Here is an 18,129-nt window from a genome sequence, read left to right as displayed (position 1 = left end):
AGAATCTAGAGGGACAAGAGATGTTCCGCGATGACGCAGCCTAGAGTGAGCAGCACATGGCTTCTCCATGTGCGTGCAGTTACCTTCCTGAGTTGCCAGGTGCTCCGTTCCCCTGGCCACTGCCAGTCCCAAGCCAGGCTAGAAGTTTCTGGGCTTCTCTGCATGACACAGCCTGCCTGGCCCACCCCTGACACCCCCTGTGACATTGTCCCTGGTGCCCTGACTGCTCCCAGGCTCCTGTTTCTTTTTCTCCCAACACTTTTCTAGCTACAGTTCAGGCTAGACTGACCTACGCATACCCCTAAGCCCTGCTTCTGAAAGCCTCCATGGTTAGTTCTCATTGCCCTGTTCTCATTCTGGACCTGCAGAGCCCCTTGGGTCACATTCTGCACCGAAGTTCTGGCCCTGAGAATTCTCGTGTGTAGGTCCTTCTCAGCAATGGGCCACAGGCACAGACATGCACCAAGAGGGAGGGGAAGGGCAGGGCTGCAGGTGGCCCCCACCTTCTGCCCCTGAGCTAGGGGCCTTCTCTAGTCTACTCCTGAGTCTCCCCAGAATCCTTGGTCTGTGAGAATTCCGGGCTTCCTGGCCTCATGACAACACCAAATGAAACAAGAAGTTCCAGAATGCGGGGTCCTGGGCCTGGGTTGGAGACGGCTGAAGGGCACAGGGTCAGGGCCAAGGGCTCAGGCTGCATACAGGCCCAGGTTCAGAGCCTGGCGGCTGTGGCTGGTGGGGGTGCCCAACGTGTGTCTTAAGATGGTTCTGGAGCTCTATCTGGACCTGCTGTCAGCATCTTGCCGCGCTGTCTATATCTTTGCTAGGAAGAACAGCATCCCCTTCGACTTCCAGTTTGTGGATCTGCTAAAGGGTAGGCACCCCCTGCTGCCAGGCATAGGTCTGGCCCAGAAGGGAGACAGGGCACAAGATCAGGGTGTCTCTAAGTGGAGACGCAGAGGAGACTCCTCCCATCAAAGTACACAGGGGAAGAAACATTTTCAAGGGAATCGTAGGCTGTCCATCCTTCCCACACATTCTACCTGCTATAATGAACAGGCCCTTATAAGGTAAAGTGGAAGGCGGCGCTGCTGAGCATCCCCCAGTCTCCCTTCCAGTGCCCTTGGCTTTTCCTTGTGGGAAGGTAGCATCTTGTTAGCTGCAGCACCTCTGGTCAGTTGGCAAAGGCTGCGGAAGTGTGTGGCCATTCAAATCACACCCGTCCTCCCCACCACGTTCACACCTGCTCAGGGTGACACAGACCCTGAGTGAGTTGCAGGGCGCTGGTTTCCAACACTACCCCAAGCATGGAAGGGATTCTTAAAACCTGAGGTTACAGAGGCAGAAGTTTCTAGAACATAGAGGAGGAGAACGGGTGCTCTGAAATGAGGTGTGAGTCCAGCCCCAGAAATGTTTCCAGGCTGATGCAGCTGGCTGTGGAAGGGTTAAAACTCCCAGTTGATTGGGATACCTGGCTGGCTCAGTTGGTAGAGCGTGTGGACTTTTGAGCTCAGGGTTGTGAGTTCAGTCTCATGTTGAGCGGAGAGCTCACTTGAAAAAAAAAAAAAAAGAAAAAGCTGAGTTCAAGTCCATGTTGAGCAGCGCTTACCTTTTTTCTTTTTCTTTTCTTTTTTTTTCTTTTTTTTTTTTTTTAAGATTTTATTTATTCATTCGACAGAGATAGAGACAGCCAGCGAGAGAGGGAACACAAGCAGGGGGAGTGGGAGAGGAAGAAGCAGGCTCCCAGTGGAGAAGCCTGATGTGGGGCTCGATCCCAGGACTCCGGGATCACGCCCTGAGCCGAAGGCAGACGCTTAACGACTGCGCCACCCAGGCGCCCCTCTTTTTTTTTTTTTTTTTAAGATTCTATTTATTTGAGAGAGAGCGAGCAAGCGGAAGACCAAGAGCAAGGGTGAAGGGCAGAGGGAGAGGGAGACGCAGACTCCCTGCTGAGCAGCGAGCCCGATGCGGGGCTCGATCCCAGGACCCGGGGATCATGACCCGAGCCAAAGGCTAACACTTAACTGATGAGCCACCCAGGTGCCCCGAGTAGAGCTTACTTGAAAAACAAAACAATACAAAACAAGTTTCCTCAAAAAGTTGAAAGCAGGGGTGCCTGGGTGCCTCAGTCCTTAAGCGTCTGCCTTCGGCTCAGGGCGTGACCCCAGGGTCCTGGGATCGAGCCCCGCATCGGGCTCCCTGCTCCGCTGGGAGCCGCCTTCTTCCTCTCCCACTCCCCCTGCTTGTGTTCCCTCTCTCACTGCCTGTCTCTCTCTCTGTCCAATAAATAAATAAAATCTTTTAAAAAATTTTTTATTATGTTATGTTAGTCACCATACAGTATATCCTTAGTTTTTGACGTAGTGTTCCATGATTCATTGTTTGCGTGTAACACCCAGTGCTTCATGCAGTATGTGCCCTCCTTAATACCCATTACCGGCCTATCCCAATCCTCAAACCCCCTCCCCTCTGAAGCCCTCAGTTTGTTTCCCAGAGTCCATAGTCTCCCGTGGTTCATTCCCCCTTCTGTTTACCCCCTTTCATTCTTCCCTTCCTTCTCCTACCGATCTCCCTGCTATTTCTTATGTTCCATAAATGAGTGAAACCATATGATAATTGTCTTTCTCTGCTTGACTTATTTCACTTAGCATAATCTCCTCCAGTCCTGTCCATGTTGCTGCAAATGTTGGGTAATCGTTCTTTCTGATGGCTGAGTAAAAATAAAATCTTAAAAAAAAAAAAAGTTGAAAACAGAGCTACCCTATGACCCAGCAATTGCACTGCTAGGTATTTACCCCAAAGGTACAAATGTAGTGATCCGAAGGGGCACCCGTACCCCAATGTTCATAGCAGCAATACCCACAATAGCCAAACTATGGAAAGAGCCCAGATGTCCTTCAACAGATGACTGGATAAAGAAGATGAGGTGTATATATAATACAATGGACTACTACTTAGTCATCAAAAATGATATCTAGCCATTTACTACGACATGGCTGGAACTAGAGGGTATTGTGCTAAGCAAAATAAGTCAATCAGAGAAAGACAATTATACGATCTCACTCATACGTGGAATTTAAGAAACAAACGGAGGATCATAGGGAAGAGAGGGAAAAATAAAACAAAATCAAATCAGAGAGGGAGACAAACCATAAGAGACTCAATCATAGGAAACATACTGAGGGTTGCTGGAGGGGAGGGGGATGGGGAATGGGGTAACTGGGTGATGGACATTAAGGAGGGCATGTGCTGTAATGAGCACTGGGTGTTATATAAGACTGATGAATCACTGAACTTTACCTCTGAAACTAATAATATATCATATGTTATTTAATTGAATTTAAATTTAAAAAATTAAAAAAATTAATGACCTTGAAAAACAAAACAAAATAAAACACATCAACAAAACAAAACTTTCCATAAATTGATTGCATATGAGAGGCTCCCTTTTGGATTCCAGCTGTGTGCTGGGGCCCCTCGCTGCCCTGCCCCTTTCAGAGGGGGCTATAGAGGGTGAGATCGAGGCTTCTAGGGCTTCTGCTGATTCATGGGCTGTGGCTTCAGGCCCAGAGTTGGGAGTGGGGGCTGGCGGCCTCCAACTTCTGTGAGCCAACAGGTTGTCCTGGGATGGGGACAGGAGTCTTGATCCTAATCCCTGTTCTGCCACTGACTTGCCCTTTGACCTGAAGTGAGCCATGGTATTCCTCTGGGTTTGTTTCCCCTTCTAGAGAAGATGGGGAGGAAGGCATTTCTGCCTCTGGGAGGCCTGGTTCTCTCTCCCCTGGAGTCCCGGCACCCTCAGACCTTTACCTTTCCTGCCCCTCTCAGGTCACCACCATAGCAAGGAATACATAGAGATCAACCCTATGAAAAAGCTTCCCAGCCTCAAAGATGGAAAATTTATCTTATCTGAAAGGTAAGTCTTCCCCGGGCCCCCCACCCCCACCATCAGCCTCTGCTCCTCCTGGGAGATCCATGTGGAACCGACCTGCTAGTGCTTACCTTTCATCTACTATGAACAATTTTATATGTACGACCGAAGTAGAATGAATACTAACCAGTGAGGAGTACAGCGACCTCCACATGGTTCCTATCACCCAATTCCAACAGTGGTCCACTCGGGGAGCCCATTTTTTCATCACCTGTAACCCACTCTATTCCCCTGCCTGCCAGCCACCCCATCATTTCATCCATAAATGCTTAGGAATATACTTTTCAGAAATATGGGCTCTTAAAAAAAAAAAAGCATCAGGGGCGTCTGAGTGGCTCAGTTAAGCATCTGCCTCTTGATTTCGGCTCAGGTCATGATGTCAAGGTTGTGAGATCGAGCCCCACCTTGGGCTCCCTGATGAATTTGGAGCCTGCTTAGGATTCTCTCTCTCCCTCCCCTATGCCCACCACCCCCACCTCACACGCACACACACACACTCTCTCTCTCTCAAATAAATAAATCTTAAAAAAAAAAATAAAGCATCAATACCATGAGGACACTCTGTAAAATTAACAAGAATCCCTGGATTTTGACTAATATCCTGTTTGTATTCAAAAGTCTCTGATGATCTCACAAATAGTTTCTTTGTAGCTTGTGCATTTGAATCTGGCTCCGAGTAAACGGCCAAGTATTGCAGCTGGTGATCTGCCTCCTGGGTCCCTTTTCATCTGCAGCCCTCTCCATGACCCACCTTTTTTGCGTTTGGATTTTTTTTTAAGGCTTATTTATTTGAGAGAGAGAGAGAGAGCTCAAGCCGGGTGAGGGGCAGAGGGAGAAGCAGAGTCCCCACGGAGCAGGGACCCCGATGTGGGGCTCGATCCCGGGACTCTGAGACCATGACCTGAGCTGAAGGCAGACGCTCAACTGACTGAGCCCGCCAGGTGCCCCTTGCCTTTGCATTTCTGTTGAAGAAACCGAGTCCTTTGTCCTGTGGAGTTTCCCACAGTCTGAGTTTTGCCAATCACATTCTCATGGTGTCATGTTTATGTGGTTTTTCTGTCCTTTCATTTCCTGTAACCTGGTCATTGGAAGTAGAAGTTTTGTATGATTCAGGGTTGACTGGTTTTCAGGCTGCTTCAGAAGCGGTGTCATGAGTTTAAAGAACATCTTCCAAGTGGACCACGGGACCTTGGGGGGGCCCAGGGCGTGGATTCTTTTCCTAGAGCTGCTGTTGCAAGCTACTAACGACTGAACGACTTGGAACAATGGAAATGTATTTTTTTTTACAGTTCTGGAGGTTAGAGGTCAAAATCGAGGTGTTGGTAGGGCCATGCTCCCTCTGAAGCTGGGGAAGCTTTGTTGCAGGTGTCTGTCTTAGGTTCTGGCAGCTTCAGGAATTCCTTGGCTGGGAGACGGCCATCTTGCCTTCCGTCTGTACATGTCTTCGTGTCCAAATTTCCCCATTTCATAAGAACACAAGTCATATTGGATTAGAGTCCACCCTAAGACCTCATTTTATTTTTACTTTTATATTTTTAAGTGTCTCTACACCCAGCGTGGGGCTTGAACTCATAATCCTGAGGTCAAGAGTCATATGCGCTTCTCACTGAGCCAGCCAGGCACCCCTTTAAGACCTCATTTTAACTTGATTACCTCTGTAAAGACCCAATTTCCAAATCAAGCTCCATTCTGAGGTCCTGGACATTAGGATTTCAACACATCTTTGGGGGACACAATTTAACCCATAACAGTCTGTCCCCTGGGCCCCCCAAATTCATGTCCTTCCCATATGCAAAATATATTCACCTCATTCCAACAACTCCAAAAGTCTTAATCACTCTGGCATCAACTCTTAGCCCAAAATGCCAGCGTCTACATTACCCAAATCAGGTCTGGGTGAGATTCAGGGTATGATTCATCCTGGGGCAAAGTTTTGCTCTTCCTGTGAACCTGGGACACCGGATGTCAAGTTGTCCTGCTTCTAAAATACAATGGGGATGGGCGCCTGGCAGGCTCAGTCAGTGGAGCATGTGACTCTTGATCTCAGGGTCTTGAGTTCAAGCCCCACATTGGGTGTTGTAGACATTACTTAAAAATAACAGTAAAAAAATATGATGGGGGACACGCACAGGATGGATATTCCCATTCCCTAACAGAGAAATAGAAAGGGGGAAAAAACCTCATGCATCCCAAGCAAGTCTGAAACCTAGCAGGGTAAATTGCTTTACATTTTAAGGCTTGAAAATCATCGTTGTTGGCTCCAGGCTCTGTCCCTTGGGCCTGTTAGGGTGGTGGCCTCACCCTCTGGACCAGGGAGACCGAGGCTTGGCCCCCACCTGCACTGCCCTGCTGCGGGCCTGCTGGTGGCAGGAGAGCCCTACTGGCGCCAGTGACCCTCACCTCCCCACCAGTCCAGCCAGGGGAATCTGGGTCTAGCCCAGATGGGCAGACTCTCCCCTGCCCATCCTCCTGTCCATCTGTCTGGAAAAGGGTCAGGCCCTCCTTCTCAGGGTATTTGATGTTCCCAGGGAAGGACGTGCATGGGCCTAGTCTGAGCCACCCTCTTGCCTGTGGACCACTCACTGGCCGGGGCACTGGGACCCCTGACTGCCAGCGCCACCCCCCCCACCCCCAGCAGAATCATTGGATTAAAGATGACAGAGCAGGTCCATGACAGAAAAGTTGGTGAGAGGGTGCTAGGCAGACAGAAGGCCGGGTGCCCACTCCAGGGTAATCCCAGGAGCTGGGATGCTAGCCGGGTGCCTGCGCCCCAAGAGATGGGGCTCCTCCTGGCACAGCGAGCTCTGGTCTGCTACGGCAGCAAGAGGAGTTCAAGAATATTCTGGTGTGGATGGGCCCCACCTGGCCCCGGTGCTCCCAGCGCAGGAGCCAGGAAGGCCGATGCTGAGAATGAGCATTGGGGCCCCAGCCTCAAGGTGCAGGACAGAGACACAGAGTGTAGCAGTGGGGGCTGTGGGCTCAGGCAGAATGGCACAGGCTGCCCAGAACAGTCATGACCCAGGATTGGCCACCAAGGGTGGTGTTCCCAGAGGTCACTAAATGGGGAGAGGCATTGGGCCAGTGAGGCAAGCGTCAGCCTGTCCCTTAGGCTTTTCGTGGAGGCTAGGGACCATCCTCTCGTCTCTGCTGCCAATTCATTCTCCTCCCCACCTGACTCTATCCATCCCCTCCACCCCCCTGGTCTGCCTGGCCAAGGTCACACACTATGCCAGGTGGTCAAGAACAATGGCGGGGCTTGGGCTCAGGCTCGGGCTCAGGCGTGGGGCCCAGCTGCTGGGGTCAAACCCCGATCCTGTCACTCATGGGCTCTGTGTCTTTGGCAAGTCAGTTGTATCTCTGAGCCTCAGTTTCCTCAAATGTAAGCATACTGGTACCCACCTTACAGGGTTGTTGTGAGATCCCCTGAGATGATTCAGGATTTAGGATTTCTGTCCTTGATATTTCCCCCTTCTTATAGAGTTGGGCCTCTGGGGCCTCCCTCCTCCCTCCCAGGCTGCTCCTTCCCTTCCTCTCCCCGCACCCATCTCTGCTCCCTTCTCATCTGCTGACTCTGCCCAGGCGGTGTTGGGGGGGCAGGGGAGCAGGGTGGGTGGGGCGGGCACCTGCTCCTTGGACTTTGATGCCTATCGGACTCCAGCTCAGGACTCTCTAGGGCCCCAGATATCCTAGACACCTCAGACGCCTGTGTCCACCCTGCGTTCCTCCCTTCCTGCCCCCTGCCAGCCAAGAGCAAGACCATCCCCTCCAAATGGTACCTTCAGTCTGTACCCTCCCCATACCCCCGTGGCCTCTGCCCTCTTCATAACCCCTCCACGCAGTACCAGAGGGATCTTTCTTTCTTTCTTTTGAGATGTAATGGCCATACAGCATTGTATTAGTTTCAGGTGTACAACATCATGACTCGATTTATGTATATATTGTGAAATATCACCACGGTAAGTTGCAGCTATGTCCAACACCACATAGAATTGCACATCTGTCCCCCTTACGATAAGAACTTTAAAGATCTACTCTCTTAGCAACTTTCAAATATACAATACAGTCTTATTAACGTTGGTCACAATTACATCCCTGTGGCTTATTTTATAGCTGCGAGTCTGAACCTTTCGACTCCCTTCATTTCACCCCTCCCCCCATCCTCCCCACCCCCCACCTCCTGCAACCACCAATGTGTTCTCTGTATTTATGGCTTTGTTTTTGTTTGTTTTTTAGATTCCACATATAAATGAGATCACACTGTATTTTTCTCTGCGTGGCCTATTTCATTTAGCATAACGTCCTTAAGTTCCATCCATGGTGTCACAAATGGCAGGATTTCCTTCTTTTTTATGAGTGAATAATATCCCATTGTAGGTTTACACCGCATGTCTTTATGCAGTCATTCATCGTTGGACACGAAGTTGTTTCCATGTCTTGGCTTTTCTAAATAATGCTGCGATGAACATGGGGGTCCAGATGTCTTTTTGTTACAGTGTTTCGGTTTCCTTCAGATAAATATCCAGAAATGGGATTGCTGGATCCTACAGTAGTTCCATGTGGAACCCTCCATATTGTTTTCCACAGTGGCTGCACCAGGTTGCACTCCCACCGACAGTGCAGAAGGGTTCCCTTCTCTCCACACCCTCGCCAACACCCGTTATTTCTTGTTCCTTGATGACAGCTATTACGGGCTTGAGGTGCTATCGCATTGTGGTTTTGTCTTGCATTTCCCTGCTGATGAGTGATGTTCAGCACCTTTTCTTTTCTTTTTTTTTTTTTTTAAAGATTTTTATTTATTTATTTGACAGAGATAGAGACAGCCAGAGAGAGAGGGAACACAGGCAGGGGGAGTGGGAGAGGAAGAAGCAGCCTCATAGTGGAGGAGCCTGATGTGGGGCTCGATCCCATAATGCCGGGACCACGCCCTGAGCCAAAGGCAGACGCTTAACCGCTGTGCCACCCAGGCGCCCCTGTTCAGCACCTTTTCATGCGTCTGTTGGCCATGTGGAGGTCTTCTCTGGAAAAATGTCTCCTCAGGTTCTTTGCTCATTTTTGGTTGGATTATTTTTCTTTTCTTTTTTTTTTTTTTTTAAAGATTATTTATTTATTTATGTGACAGAGAGACAGCCAGCGAGAGAGGGAACACAGGCAGGGGGAGTGGGAGAGGAAGAAGCAGGCTCCCAGCGGAGGAGCCTGATGCGGGGCTCGATCCCAGGACTCTGGGATCACGCCCTGAGCCGAAGGCAGACGCTTAACGACTGCGCCACCCAGGCTCCCCGGATTATTTGTTTTCTTGCTCTTGAGTTGTAGGACAGAGGGATCTTTCTAAAATTCAAGGTGGATTTTCTCATCCTCCTGCTTAAGTGACCATAACCTTGACGATTAAGTCCATATCCTCCTGCATCTCCAAGGGCCTCCCTGGGTGGCCTCCACAGTATCTCTGGCTGACTCTGACCGTTCTCCCCGCCCTTCTTCTGGTTACGCTTTTTCCTTTTCTCCAAATTTCTACCTCTTACCCCTGAATTCCCATACATGTTGTTCCCCATCAAGACTGCCCTTCCTGTTGCCATCCACCAACCCCCATTTACCCTGCTGGCCTCCCTCTTGCACTCACTGACTGGCAGACTGACTGCTTTTCTTGCACCATTTGAGCTCATCCTTCCCCTGGAAGAACGTCAGTGCCTAGAGCCCACCTCCGGCTGGAGGTCCCGCGTCGGACCCAGGCCACGCTGGGGTGGTGGGTGTAACAGGATTGGGAAAGAAGGCAAGAGCAGTGCCCCTGGCTTTCCCTTTCTACAGTGTGGCCATCCTTTTCTACCTGTGCCGCAAGTACAGCACACCCTCGCACTGGTACCCACCAGACCTGCACACACGCGCCCGCGTGGATGAGTTCATGGCCTGGCAGCACACCGCCATTCAGCTGCCCATGAGCAAGATCCTCTGGGTCAAGGTGAGCGGGCCCAGGAGTAGGGCTGACCACCGGTGAGGTCAAGCAGGGCTCCCTCCCTTCCTGAGCCTCATTTCCTTGGCTCCCTCCCCGGCCTGCCTTACAAAGCTGATGGGAGTGTGGAATGAACCATTGGGTATGAAAAAACCTTGTAAAAACAGGGGGAAGGGCACCCAGGAGGGGTTGATAGTACTCAAGCTGGGATAGGATTCAAGAAATTTCATTCTGAATTAGAAAACCTCAGAGTCAAAGGGCCCATAGAGACGACCAAATTTGAAGAGGACCAATAGCCCGTACGTGTCCCCTTACTTCTTATCTCATGCCAGTGACAGACATCACTAAGCAATCACAGGATTACTTCCTGCTGGGATCTCAAAATCCCCCTGAACAATGGCCCTAGGTGACCTCTACCAACCAGAACCACTAAAAGAGGTGAACCTACTTTATGTCCTTGGTTCTGTCCACCACCCCTCAGCAGCTGAAGACCGGAGGGTCAGATGGGACAAGAGTGCAGCCTTCTCTTCCCTCCCCTCCCCACCATGGCCAGATGCTGATCCCAATGATCACAGGGGAGGAGGTTCCAGCCGAGAAGACAGAGCAGACGCTGCTGGAGGTGAAGAACAACATGCAGCTCTTTGAGGAGAAGTTTCTGCAGGACAAGATGTTCATCACTGGGGACCACATCTCACTGGCCGACCTGGTGGCCCTGGTGGAGATGATGCAGGTGTGGAGTGGGGTGGTGGGGGCACAGACCCTGGGCACAGGTGAGACTCCTCTGTGACCACTGGGGCCGTAGCCTGAGGATAGGTTGCTGAAGGAGGAGACGTGGAGGACTGTGGGAGCCAGGGCTGGGGTGCCTGGACCCCCCCCCCCCAGGGGTAACAGGAAGCACAGATTTTGAACTAAGGAGGATCACGATTATCCATGCTTCACAATGATTTTTCAGCGTGAAAAGGGGCTGGAGGGCAGGCCTGGGAGAGGGAGAAGAACCCAACATTTCTCAGTGAGTCAGCCAGGATCCTGGATGCCTCCTTCTCCTGTTGGACTCCCCAGGAAGTGTAGAGAGGCCGCAAAGTGTCCTTCCAGCTGAGCGCTTCTTTTCTAGAGCTCCAGACTTATAGCTATACACAGCAGCTCCCATGACTCTGGGTCTGAGGGCATCCACTGTGCATTTGGGGGGCATATCTGGGTGTGGGGCATTTGTGTGGTTTCTACATTCAGGGGAGGGTGGCCAGTTCTGACCTAGCTGGTGTGCAGGATGGCCAGTTTAGATCCTGGGCAATGTCTTGAGAGGCCAACATAATCTCTGGCCAGTATGCATAGTGTCCATTTTAGTCCCTGGTCAGGGTGCAGGGCAGACCATCACCAGGAAAAACCACTTCAGTTTTTCTGCCCCAGGTGGTGCAGTCCCCTACATTTCACACCCTACCCCTTACATTTCACCCACACCCGCCCCATTTTGGGGCCCGCGAGCTTCTTGGGTGCATGTTTTTTAGACTACCTGCTGGGTCTACCGTTCCAGGCCCTGTGCCTCATCACAAAGCTCAATGTAGAGGAAAAAGAATGGACTTCTTCCCACCCTCGTCTGAGAACAAGGAATTTCCTGGTAGAAGGCAGAACCCATGGAAAGTTTCATGCCGGAGAAGTGGGAGCCATCTGGGCCAGGTGTCACCTCAGAGAGGGATTCAGGAGCCTTGGAGCAAGTGCAGTGACCAAGAACCCTGGAGATTCCGATCTTCCAGTGCTCACCCCACATCTGTCACGTTAACATCTGACCTCTTGCCCAGGCCTGGGAGTGGGGTGGGTCACAGACTCACTCTTTGTGGAAGGCAGATGGGGAGAGCCCCTGAGGCTGTAGGAAGGGACCTAGGTGGTGCTGGTCCCTCCCCTTCCCACCCCCACCCCCTCCCTCCTCCTGGCTGACCACTCCTTCCTCTTTGTCTATCTACAGCCCATGGGAAGCAAGTATAACGTCTTCCTCAATAGCTCCAGGATAGCTGAGTGGCGCATGCGGGTGGAGCTGGCTATTGGCTCTGGCCTCTTCTGGGAGGCCCACGACCGGCTGATGAAGTTGGCAGAGTGGGACTGTTCAACGCTGGATCCCATGGTCAAGGAGAAGATCTGCAAGTTGCTGCAGAAGTTCAGGTAGAAGCAGCCCACCCTGCCAGGCTGGCTCAGCCCTCCGAGCTTCCTTCCTTAGAGGAGACGTCGGAAACAACTCCATCTCTTTGCTTAATAAAGTACTATAACCACCACCATGGCTGCTGAGCCCGGGGCAGTTGGTGTGAGCATAGGGTGTGTATGGTGGGGGAGAGGGTGGTGGTCATAGGTCCTCCCAGTTTCCAAAAAGAGTTTAAAAACTAAAAGTTAAATACGATTAAGGGCACCGTGCTGGCTCAGTTGGTAGAGAATGCCAACTCTTGATCTCAGGGTGGTGAGTTTGAGCCCCACATTGGGCATAGGGCTTACTTAAAATAAATCAACCGGGGGCGCTTGTGTGGCTCAGTCAGTCAAGGAACCCACTCTTGATTTTGGCTGAGGTCATGATCTCAGGGTTGTGAGATGGAGCCCTGTGTCAGGCTCCACGCTCAGTGCAGAGTCTGCTTGAGATTCTCGCGTTCTCCCTCTCCCTTCCCCTCTGCCTCTCCCTCCACTCATATGCGTGTGCATTCACATGCGCTCCCGCTCAAATAAATAAATAAATAAATGTTAAAAAATCAACTGGATTTAATACAGCTTGAAAATAAATACGATTAAATTATCAATAATAATGGTTGATGAATTCAATCCTCCATTCTCGATAATGGATGAAACAAGACAGAAGATCTTCAAGGAAACAGAGGACTTGAATGATGCTGTAAACCAATGGACATACCAGATATATACACAGAACACGCCACCCAATGACCACAGAATACACATTCTTTGTTCTTCTTTTGAAATTTATTATTATTTCCTTTAGTAATCTTTACACCCAACATGGCACTCAAACTCACAACCCCAAGATCAAGAGTTGCATGCTCTTCCGACTGAACCAGTCAGGTGCCCCAGAATACACATTCTTCTCAAGTGCACATGGAATATTCTCCAGGATAGATCATAGGTCAGGTCATAAAATAAATCTCAATGAATTTAAACAGATAGAAGTCATATCATGTATGTTCTTGGAACATAATAGAGTGAAATTAGAAACTAACAGAAAACTAGAAAGTTCACAAATATCTGGAAATTAAACAGTATATTCTTAAACAGTCACAGAGAAGTTAGAAAATACCTCTAACACATGAAAACAAAAATACAGGGGTGCTTGGGTGGCTCAGTCAGTTACGGTCTGCCTTCGGCTCAGGTCATGATCCCAGGGTCCTGGGATCGAACCCACAGGGAGCCCCTCCCCGCCATGCTCCCTCCCTCTGCCCCCACCCCCCATGCTCCCTTTGTTTGCCCCTCTCCCTCCTCATGCTCTCTCATGCTCTCAAATAAATAAAAAAAAATCTTAAAAAAAAAAAAAACAAAAACTAACACTAAGCCTTCATAACCTCTTCCAAAAAAAAAAAAAAAAAAAAAAGAGGAAACATTTCCCACCTGATTCTATTGTTACCTGTGCGGAGAACCATTCCAAACTCAGGTTTTGCTTCTGGCAGCTTGAAAATAATAATTAAAAAAAAAAAAAAAGAAAGAAAGAAAAAAGAAAAAGGAAAATCAATACTTGAGAGACAAGTGATGTTGGGAAAGGAGAGTTTGCTTTATTCAGGAAGCCAGAAACCTGAGAAGATGGTGGACAAACATCTCAAAGATCATCTTCCCCATCCAGGTGAAGCCAGAGGGTTTTAAATGGGAAGGCAAGGGAAGAGGAAGTGGAATTACATGGAGGAGAGGCAGGTGCCCAGGTGGCTAGTCCTATGTGGACATGACCCTGAACAGACTTGCTGGCATCACTGGCAGCTGTTTTTGAATGTGGTCAGGCATTATATTTGGGATAGTTTGGTCCTTCACTCCTCATGGCCAGTGGTCTGCAAGTCTCAAGGAAAGTTCTGCTACAGACCAAGGGACTTAGGTCAGCAAACAAGGAGTGCATAAGCTTGAAGACTGGTTGGAGTGCTATTACACTAGGAAGCCAGTGTGACCCTGAGATCAAAGCCAAGAAAAAAGAGCACAAGAAAATAAAATTACATGGCAACACCCCTTAAAAATGCACGTGCAGGGGCGCCTGGGTAGCGCAGTCGTTAAAGCGTCTGCCTTCGGCTCAGGGCGTGATCCCGGCGTTCCGGGATCGAGTCCCACATCGGGCTCCTCCGCTGGGAGCCTGCTTCTTCCTCTCCCACTCCCCCTGCTTGTGTTCCCTCTCTCGCTGGCTGTCTCTATCTCTGTCAAATAAATAAAATCTTTAAAAAAAAAATGCACGTGCAAAAATTCTCAACAAAATACCAGCAAATCACATCCACAGCATATTAAAAGGACTACATATCATGACCAGGAACGCCAGAGTGGTTCAACATAAGAAAATCAATCAATATAACACACAATGCTAATAGAATAAAGAACAAAAATCCCATGATTATCTTAATAGATGCAGAAAAAGCACTTGATGAAATCCAACACCCTTTCAGGATAGAATTACTCAACAAAAAAGAATAGAAGGGGAACTTCCTCAATTTGATAAAGGGCATCTACGAAAACCTCACAGCTAACACCATACTTCGCGGTGAAAGACTGAAAGTTGCCCCCACCCCCAGCAGGAACATGAAAGAATGTTCAGGGTCACCAGAGGGACAGACCAGACCAAGTACCCTCCCTCGAAGATCTACATGGGAATCAAAACTATCTGATCGCACGGTGACAGTGCAACTCTGCCCCACTCCTGGCTTTCTTTACTTGTTTTCCTAGCTTTATTGAGGAATAATTGACAAATAAAAATTGTATGTATTTTAAGTGTACCATGTGATGTTTCGATACACACGTACATTGTGGAATGATTACCACGATCTAGCTAAGTAACATACCCACCATCTCACATAGTAACCATTTTGTCATTGTTGTTGAGAACAAAGAGGAAGTATTCTGTTAGCAAATGTCAAGTGTACCATACAGTATTGTTCACTGTAGTTGCCATGCTGTACATTAGATCTCTTAACCCATTCGTCTTGCATATCTGAAACTTTGTACCCTTTGATCAATAGCTCCCGATTCCCCCATCCCCTGGTAACCATCTAGTCTCTGCTTCTGAGCGTTCCTTTTTTTTTTTTTTTGGATTCCACACACGAGTGAGATTATGCAGTATTCATCTATCTGTGTCTGGTTTATTTCACTTAGCATAATGACCTCCAGGTTCATCCCTGTTGTTTCAAATGACAAGATGACCTTTTTTTTTTTTTTAAAGATTTTTAAGTTTATTTGACAGAGGGAGACACAGTGAGAGAGGGAACACAAGTAGGGAGAGTGGGAGAGGGAGAAGCAGGTTTCCCGCTAAGCAGGGAGCCCGAGGCAGGGCTTGATCCCAGGACCCTGGGATCATGACCTGAGCCGAAGGCAGACGCTTAATGATTAAGCCACCCACGCGCCTGACCTTTTTTTTTTTTTAAGATTTTATTTTATTTTAAGTAATCTCTACACCAACGTGGGACTCGAATTTACAATCCTAAGATCGAGAGTTGCATGTTCTACTGACTGAGCCAGCCAGGCACCCCAAGATTACCTTCTTTTTAAGGCTGAATAATAATCTGTGTGTGTGTGTGTGTGTCTGTCTGTATGTATTTGTGTATACATATTTCAATAACACTATATTTATCCATAATGGAATATCTATATATCTATAATGGAATATCTATCTATATCTGTTTCCTAACCTCACTAAAATGGAGTCTAGAGGCTAGAAGGGAGACCTTTCATGCCATAGCACTTGATGTCAATTACAGGAAGACTTTTCAGTTACAAACCCCAACAGGAAAAGATGTCCAGCGCTTCTCCTACAAGAAATCCATTACCCAGGGGTGCCTGGCTGGATCAGTTAGGCGTCTGCCTTTGGCTCAGGTCATGACCCTGGGGTCCTGGGATTGAGCCCGCATCTTCGTCGGGCACCCTGCTCAGTGGGGAGCCTGCTTCTCCCTCTCCTCCCTGCTTGCGCTCTCGCTATCTCTGTCTCTCTCAAATAAAAAAAAAAAAAAAAAAAAAGAAATCCATTACCCCAGTAACACAGCCAATGAGAAACCCTTACCACCCTGAATTCTTGTTTTTCTCCAATGGACTTTCGTTCAAAACAACCCCTCCCAACTTCTTCCTTCTTAATAAAATACTGTTCTTCCCTATCATTGGTGGGATTTGTCTGTAGTTTTTGCCCAGGCTGGCATGTTCTGAATTGCAATTCTCTGCTATTCCTGAATTAACTTATTTTTGCTAGTAAAATAACTTCTATTTTGAAGGTCAACAATTTCTAACAAGCTCATGGTCAAGGCTGCTGCTGCTGCCGCCCTAAGGACCACAATGCGAGTAGCAAGTACCGAGGTCACATGAACTCCCCAATGGGAAAAAAATGTTTTTTTTAAACATCTTTTCCCATTGAAGATGTTTAAATGCACCTATGTCCTTGCCAAAGATGGTAGCAGTTTAAGTGTCAAGAGGGTGAGATGCCACTGGGGAAGGGCTGGCCCTAGGAGAGGGACTGCAGAGTAGCTTCTAGTCACGTCCTCCTGTCACTGCCCGGAGCAGTGCCCTGTCTGGCTTTCTGAGCTCTTTGGACCCCTTGGACAGGACTGACTACAAATGAAAGTGGGGAGCCCCTTGGTCAAAGATTATTAAGAACTTGAAGAGGACAATAGCAAAGCAGTAAAGCCACTGTGGGGCCCATCTAAATGCAGGGGGCTGGGTGGTTGCACAGGTTGCACACTTATGAAGCCTTGGAAGGTCTGGTGGACAGACTCCAAACTGACTCCCCGGGGTGCCTGGGTGGCTCAGTTGGTTAAGTGTCTGCCTTCAGCTCAGGTCATGATCCCAGGGTCATGGGATCGAGCCCCACATCAATCTCCCTACTCAGCGGGGAGCCTGTTTCTCCCTCTCCTTCTACTGCTCCCCTTACTTGTGCTCTCTCACTTTCCCCGTCAAATAAATACAATCTTAAAAAAAAAAAACAACTGAACTCCCAATGACCTTATGTGGTATTCACATCTTTATATAATCCCTTCCCCTCAACTGTGTCCAGGGTCCATGACTTGCTTCTAAGCCACAGAATGTGACAAAGGTGATGGAATGTCACTTCTGAGATTATGTTTTGTTATACGAGACTCCATCTTGCTAGCAGACTGGTTTTATTTTTTATTTTTTTTTAAAGATTTTATTTATTTATGTGACAGAGAGACAGCCAGCTAGAGAGGGAACACAAGCAGGGGGAGTGAGAGAGGAAGAAGCAGTCTCCCAGCGGAGGAGCCTGATGTGGGACTCGATCCCGGAACGCCAGGATCACAGAACGCCAGGATCACAGAACGCCAGGATCACGCCCTGAGCCGAAGGCAGCCGCTTTAACGACTGCGCTACCCAGGCGCCTCTAGCAGACTGGTTTTAGAGACTCTGTCTCGCCTGCTGGCTTTGAAGAAGTAAGCAACTATGTTAGGACGTCCCTGTGGCAAGGAGCTGAGAGTGGCCAGCAAGAAGCCAGGGCCCTCAGTCCTACCACGGCAAGGAAATGAATTTGGCCAAAAACCTGAGTGAACTTGGAAGTGGATCCTTCCCCATTTGAGCCTTAGCTGAGGACCCAGTTCTGGCTGACCCTTGGATTGCATGCAGCCTTGCTGAGGATCCAGTGAACCCATGCCCATACCCATGATCCGCAAAAAGTATAAGATACTAAATGTGTGTTGTTTTAAGCCATTAAGTTCGTGGTAACTTGTTATGTAACAATAATTAATGAATACAGATGGTCTTTCTGACTCTCCAAAGCTTTCAGTTGGAAGATGCCTTGCAGGGGGCCTGGCTTGTTTTGTTCTCACTCTGTCTCCCAGGCTCGCTGGGAGACTGCACTTCGAGAGTGCTCTGAGCATTGGTTGGGAGCATTCTGTCTAACGGGCCTTCATCTCTTTTTCTATAAAACAGTAAATCCATCAGTCTCTTGTGAGTTGGGTTATGTGAGTCAGATCCTAAGAAACATGGAAGGTTTTGAGCCTTCAAGATTGAGGCTGAACCCTAGACAGGATCCTGTCCAGCTCCTCCTGGGGTGCTGACTGGGGTCAGCTGGAAGCGGGGATCAATCACCTTGCCTCCTCTGAGT

General features: G+C 48.9%; 1 protein-coding gene across 5 annotated transcripts; it reads left to right on the top strand.

Moving 5' to 3' along the window:
• The first annotated feature begins 49 nt into the window (after nucleotides 1-49).
• Nucleotides 50-12,640, top strand: LOC113247088 (glutathione S-transferase theta-4-like). 5 transcript variants are annotated; one of them, XM_026487929.4, is made up of 5 exons: nucleotides 50-871; nucleotides 3,826-3,913; nucleotides 9,728-9,878; nucleotides 10,423-10,599; nucleotides 11,827-12,640. In XM_026487929.4, exons 1-5 carry the CDS (start codon nucleotides 607-609, stop codon nucleotides 12,022-12,024), a joined length of 879 nt encoding a protein of 292 aa, XP_026343714.1. In that variant the 5' UTR covers nucleotides 50-606; the 3' UTR covers nucleotides 12,025-12,640. The 5 variants fall into 5 exon arrangements, with proteins under 5 accessions (XP_026343714.1, XP_057162037.1, XP_044235883.1 ...); XM_057306054.1 differs by having other exon boundaries at nucleotides 10,354-10,599; XM_044379948.3 differs by having other exon boundaries at nucleotides 10,351-10,599.
• Nucleotides 12,641-18,129: the final 5,489 nt, after the last annotated feature.

The sequence above is a fragment of the Ursus arctos genome, unplaced genomic scaffold, assembly GCF_023065955.2.
Source record: "Ursus arctos isolate Adak ecotype North America unplaced genomic scaffold, UrsArc2.0 scaffold_34, whole genome shotgun sequence".
Lineage (NCBI taxonomy): Eukaryota > Metazoa > Chordata > Mammalia > Carnivora > Ursidae > Ursus > Ursus arctos.
The sequence above is the reverse complement of the archived record's forward strand: the minus strand, read 5'-3'. Positions and strand labels throughout refer to the sequence as shown.

Coding starts and splice junctions, on each gene's coding strand:
- LOC113247088 (XM_048221610.2), top strand. CDS start 607: ATGAAACAAGAAGTTCCAGAATGCGGGGTCCTGGGCCTGGGTTGGAGA. Junction 3,914..9,727: donor AAATTTATCTTATCTGAAAG/GTAAGTCTTCCC, acceptor CCCTTTCTACAG/TGTGGCCATCCTTTTCTACC. Junction 9,879..10,350: donor GCAAGATCCTCTGGGTCAAG/GTGAGCGGGCCC, acceptor ACCACCCCTCAG/CAGCTGAAGACCGGAGGGTC.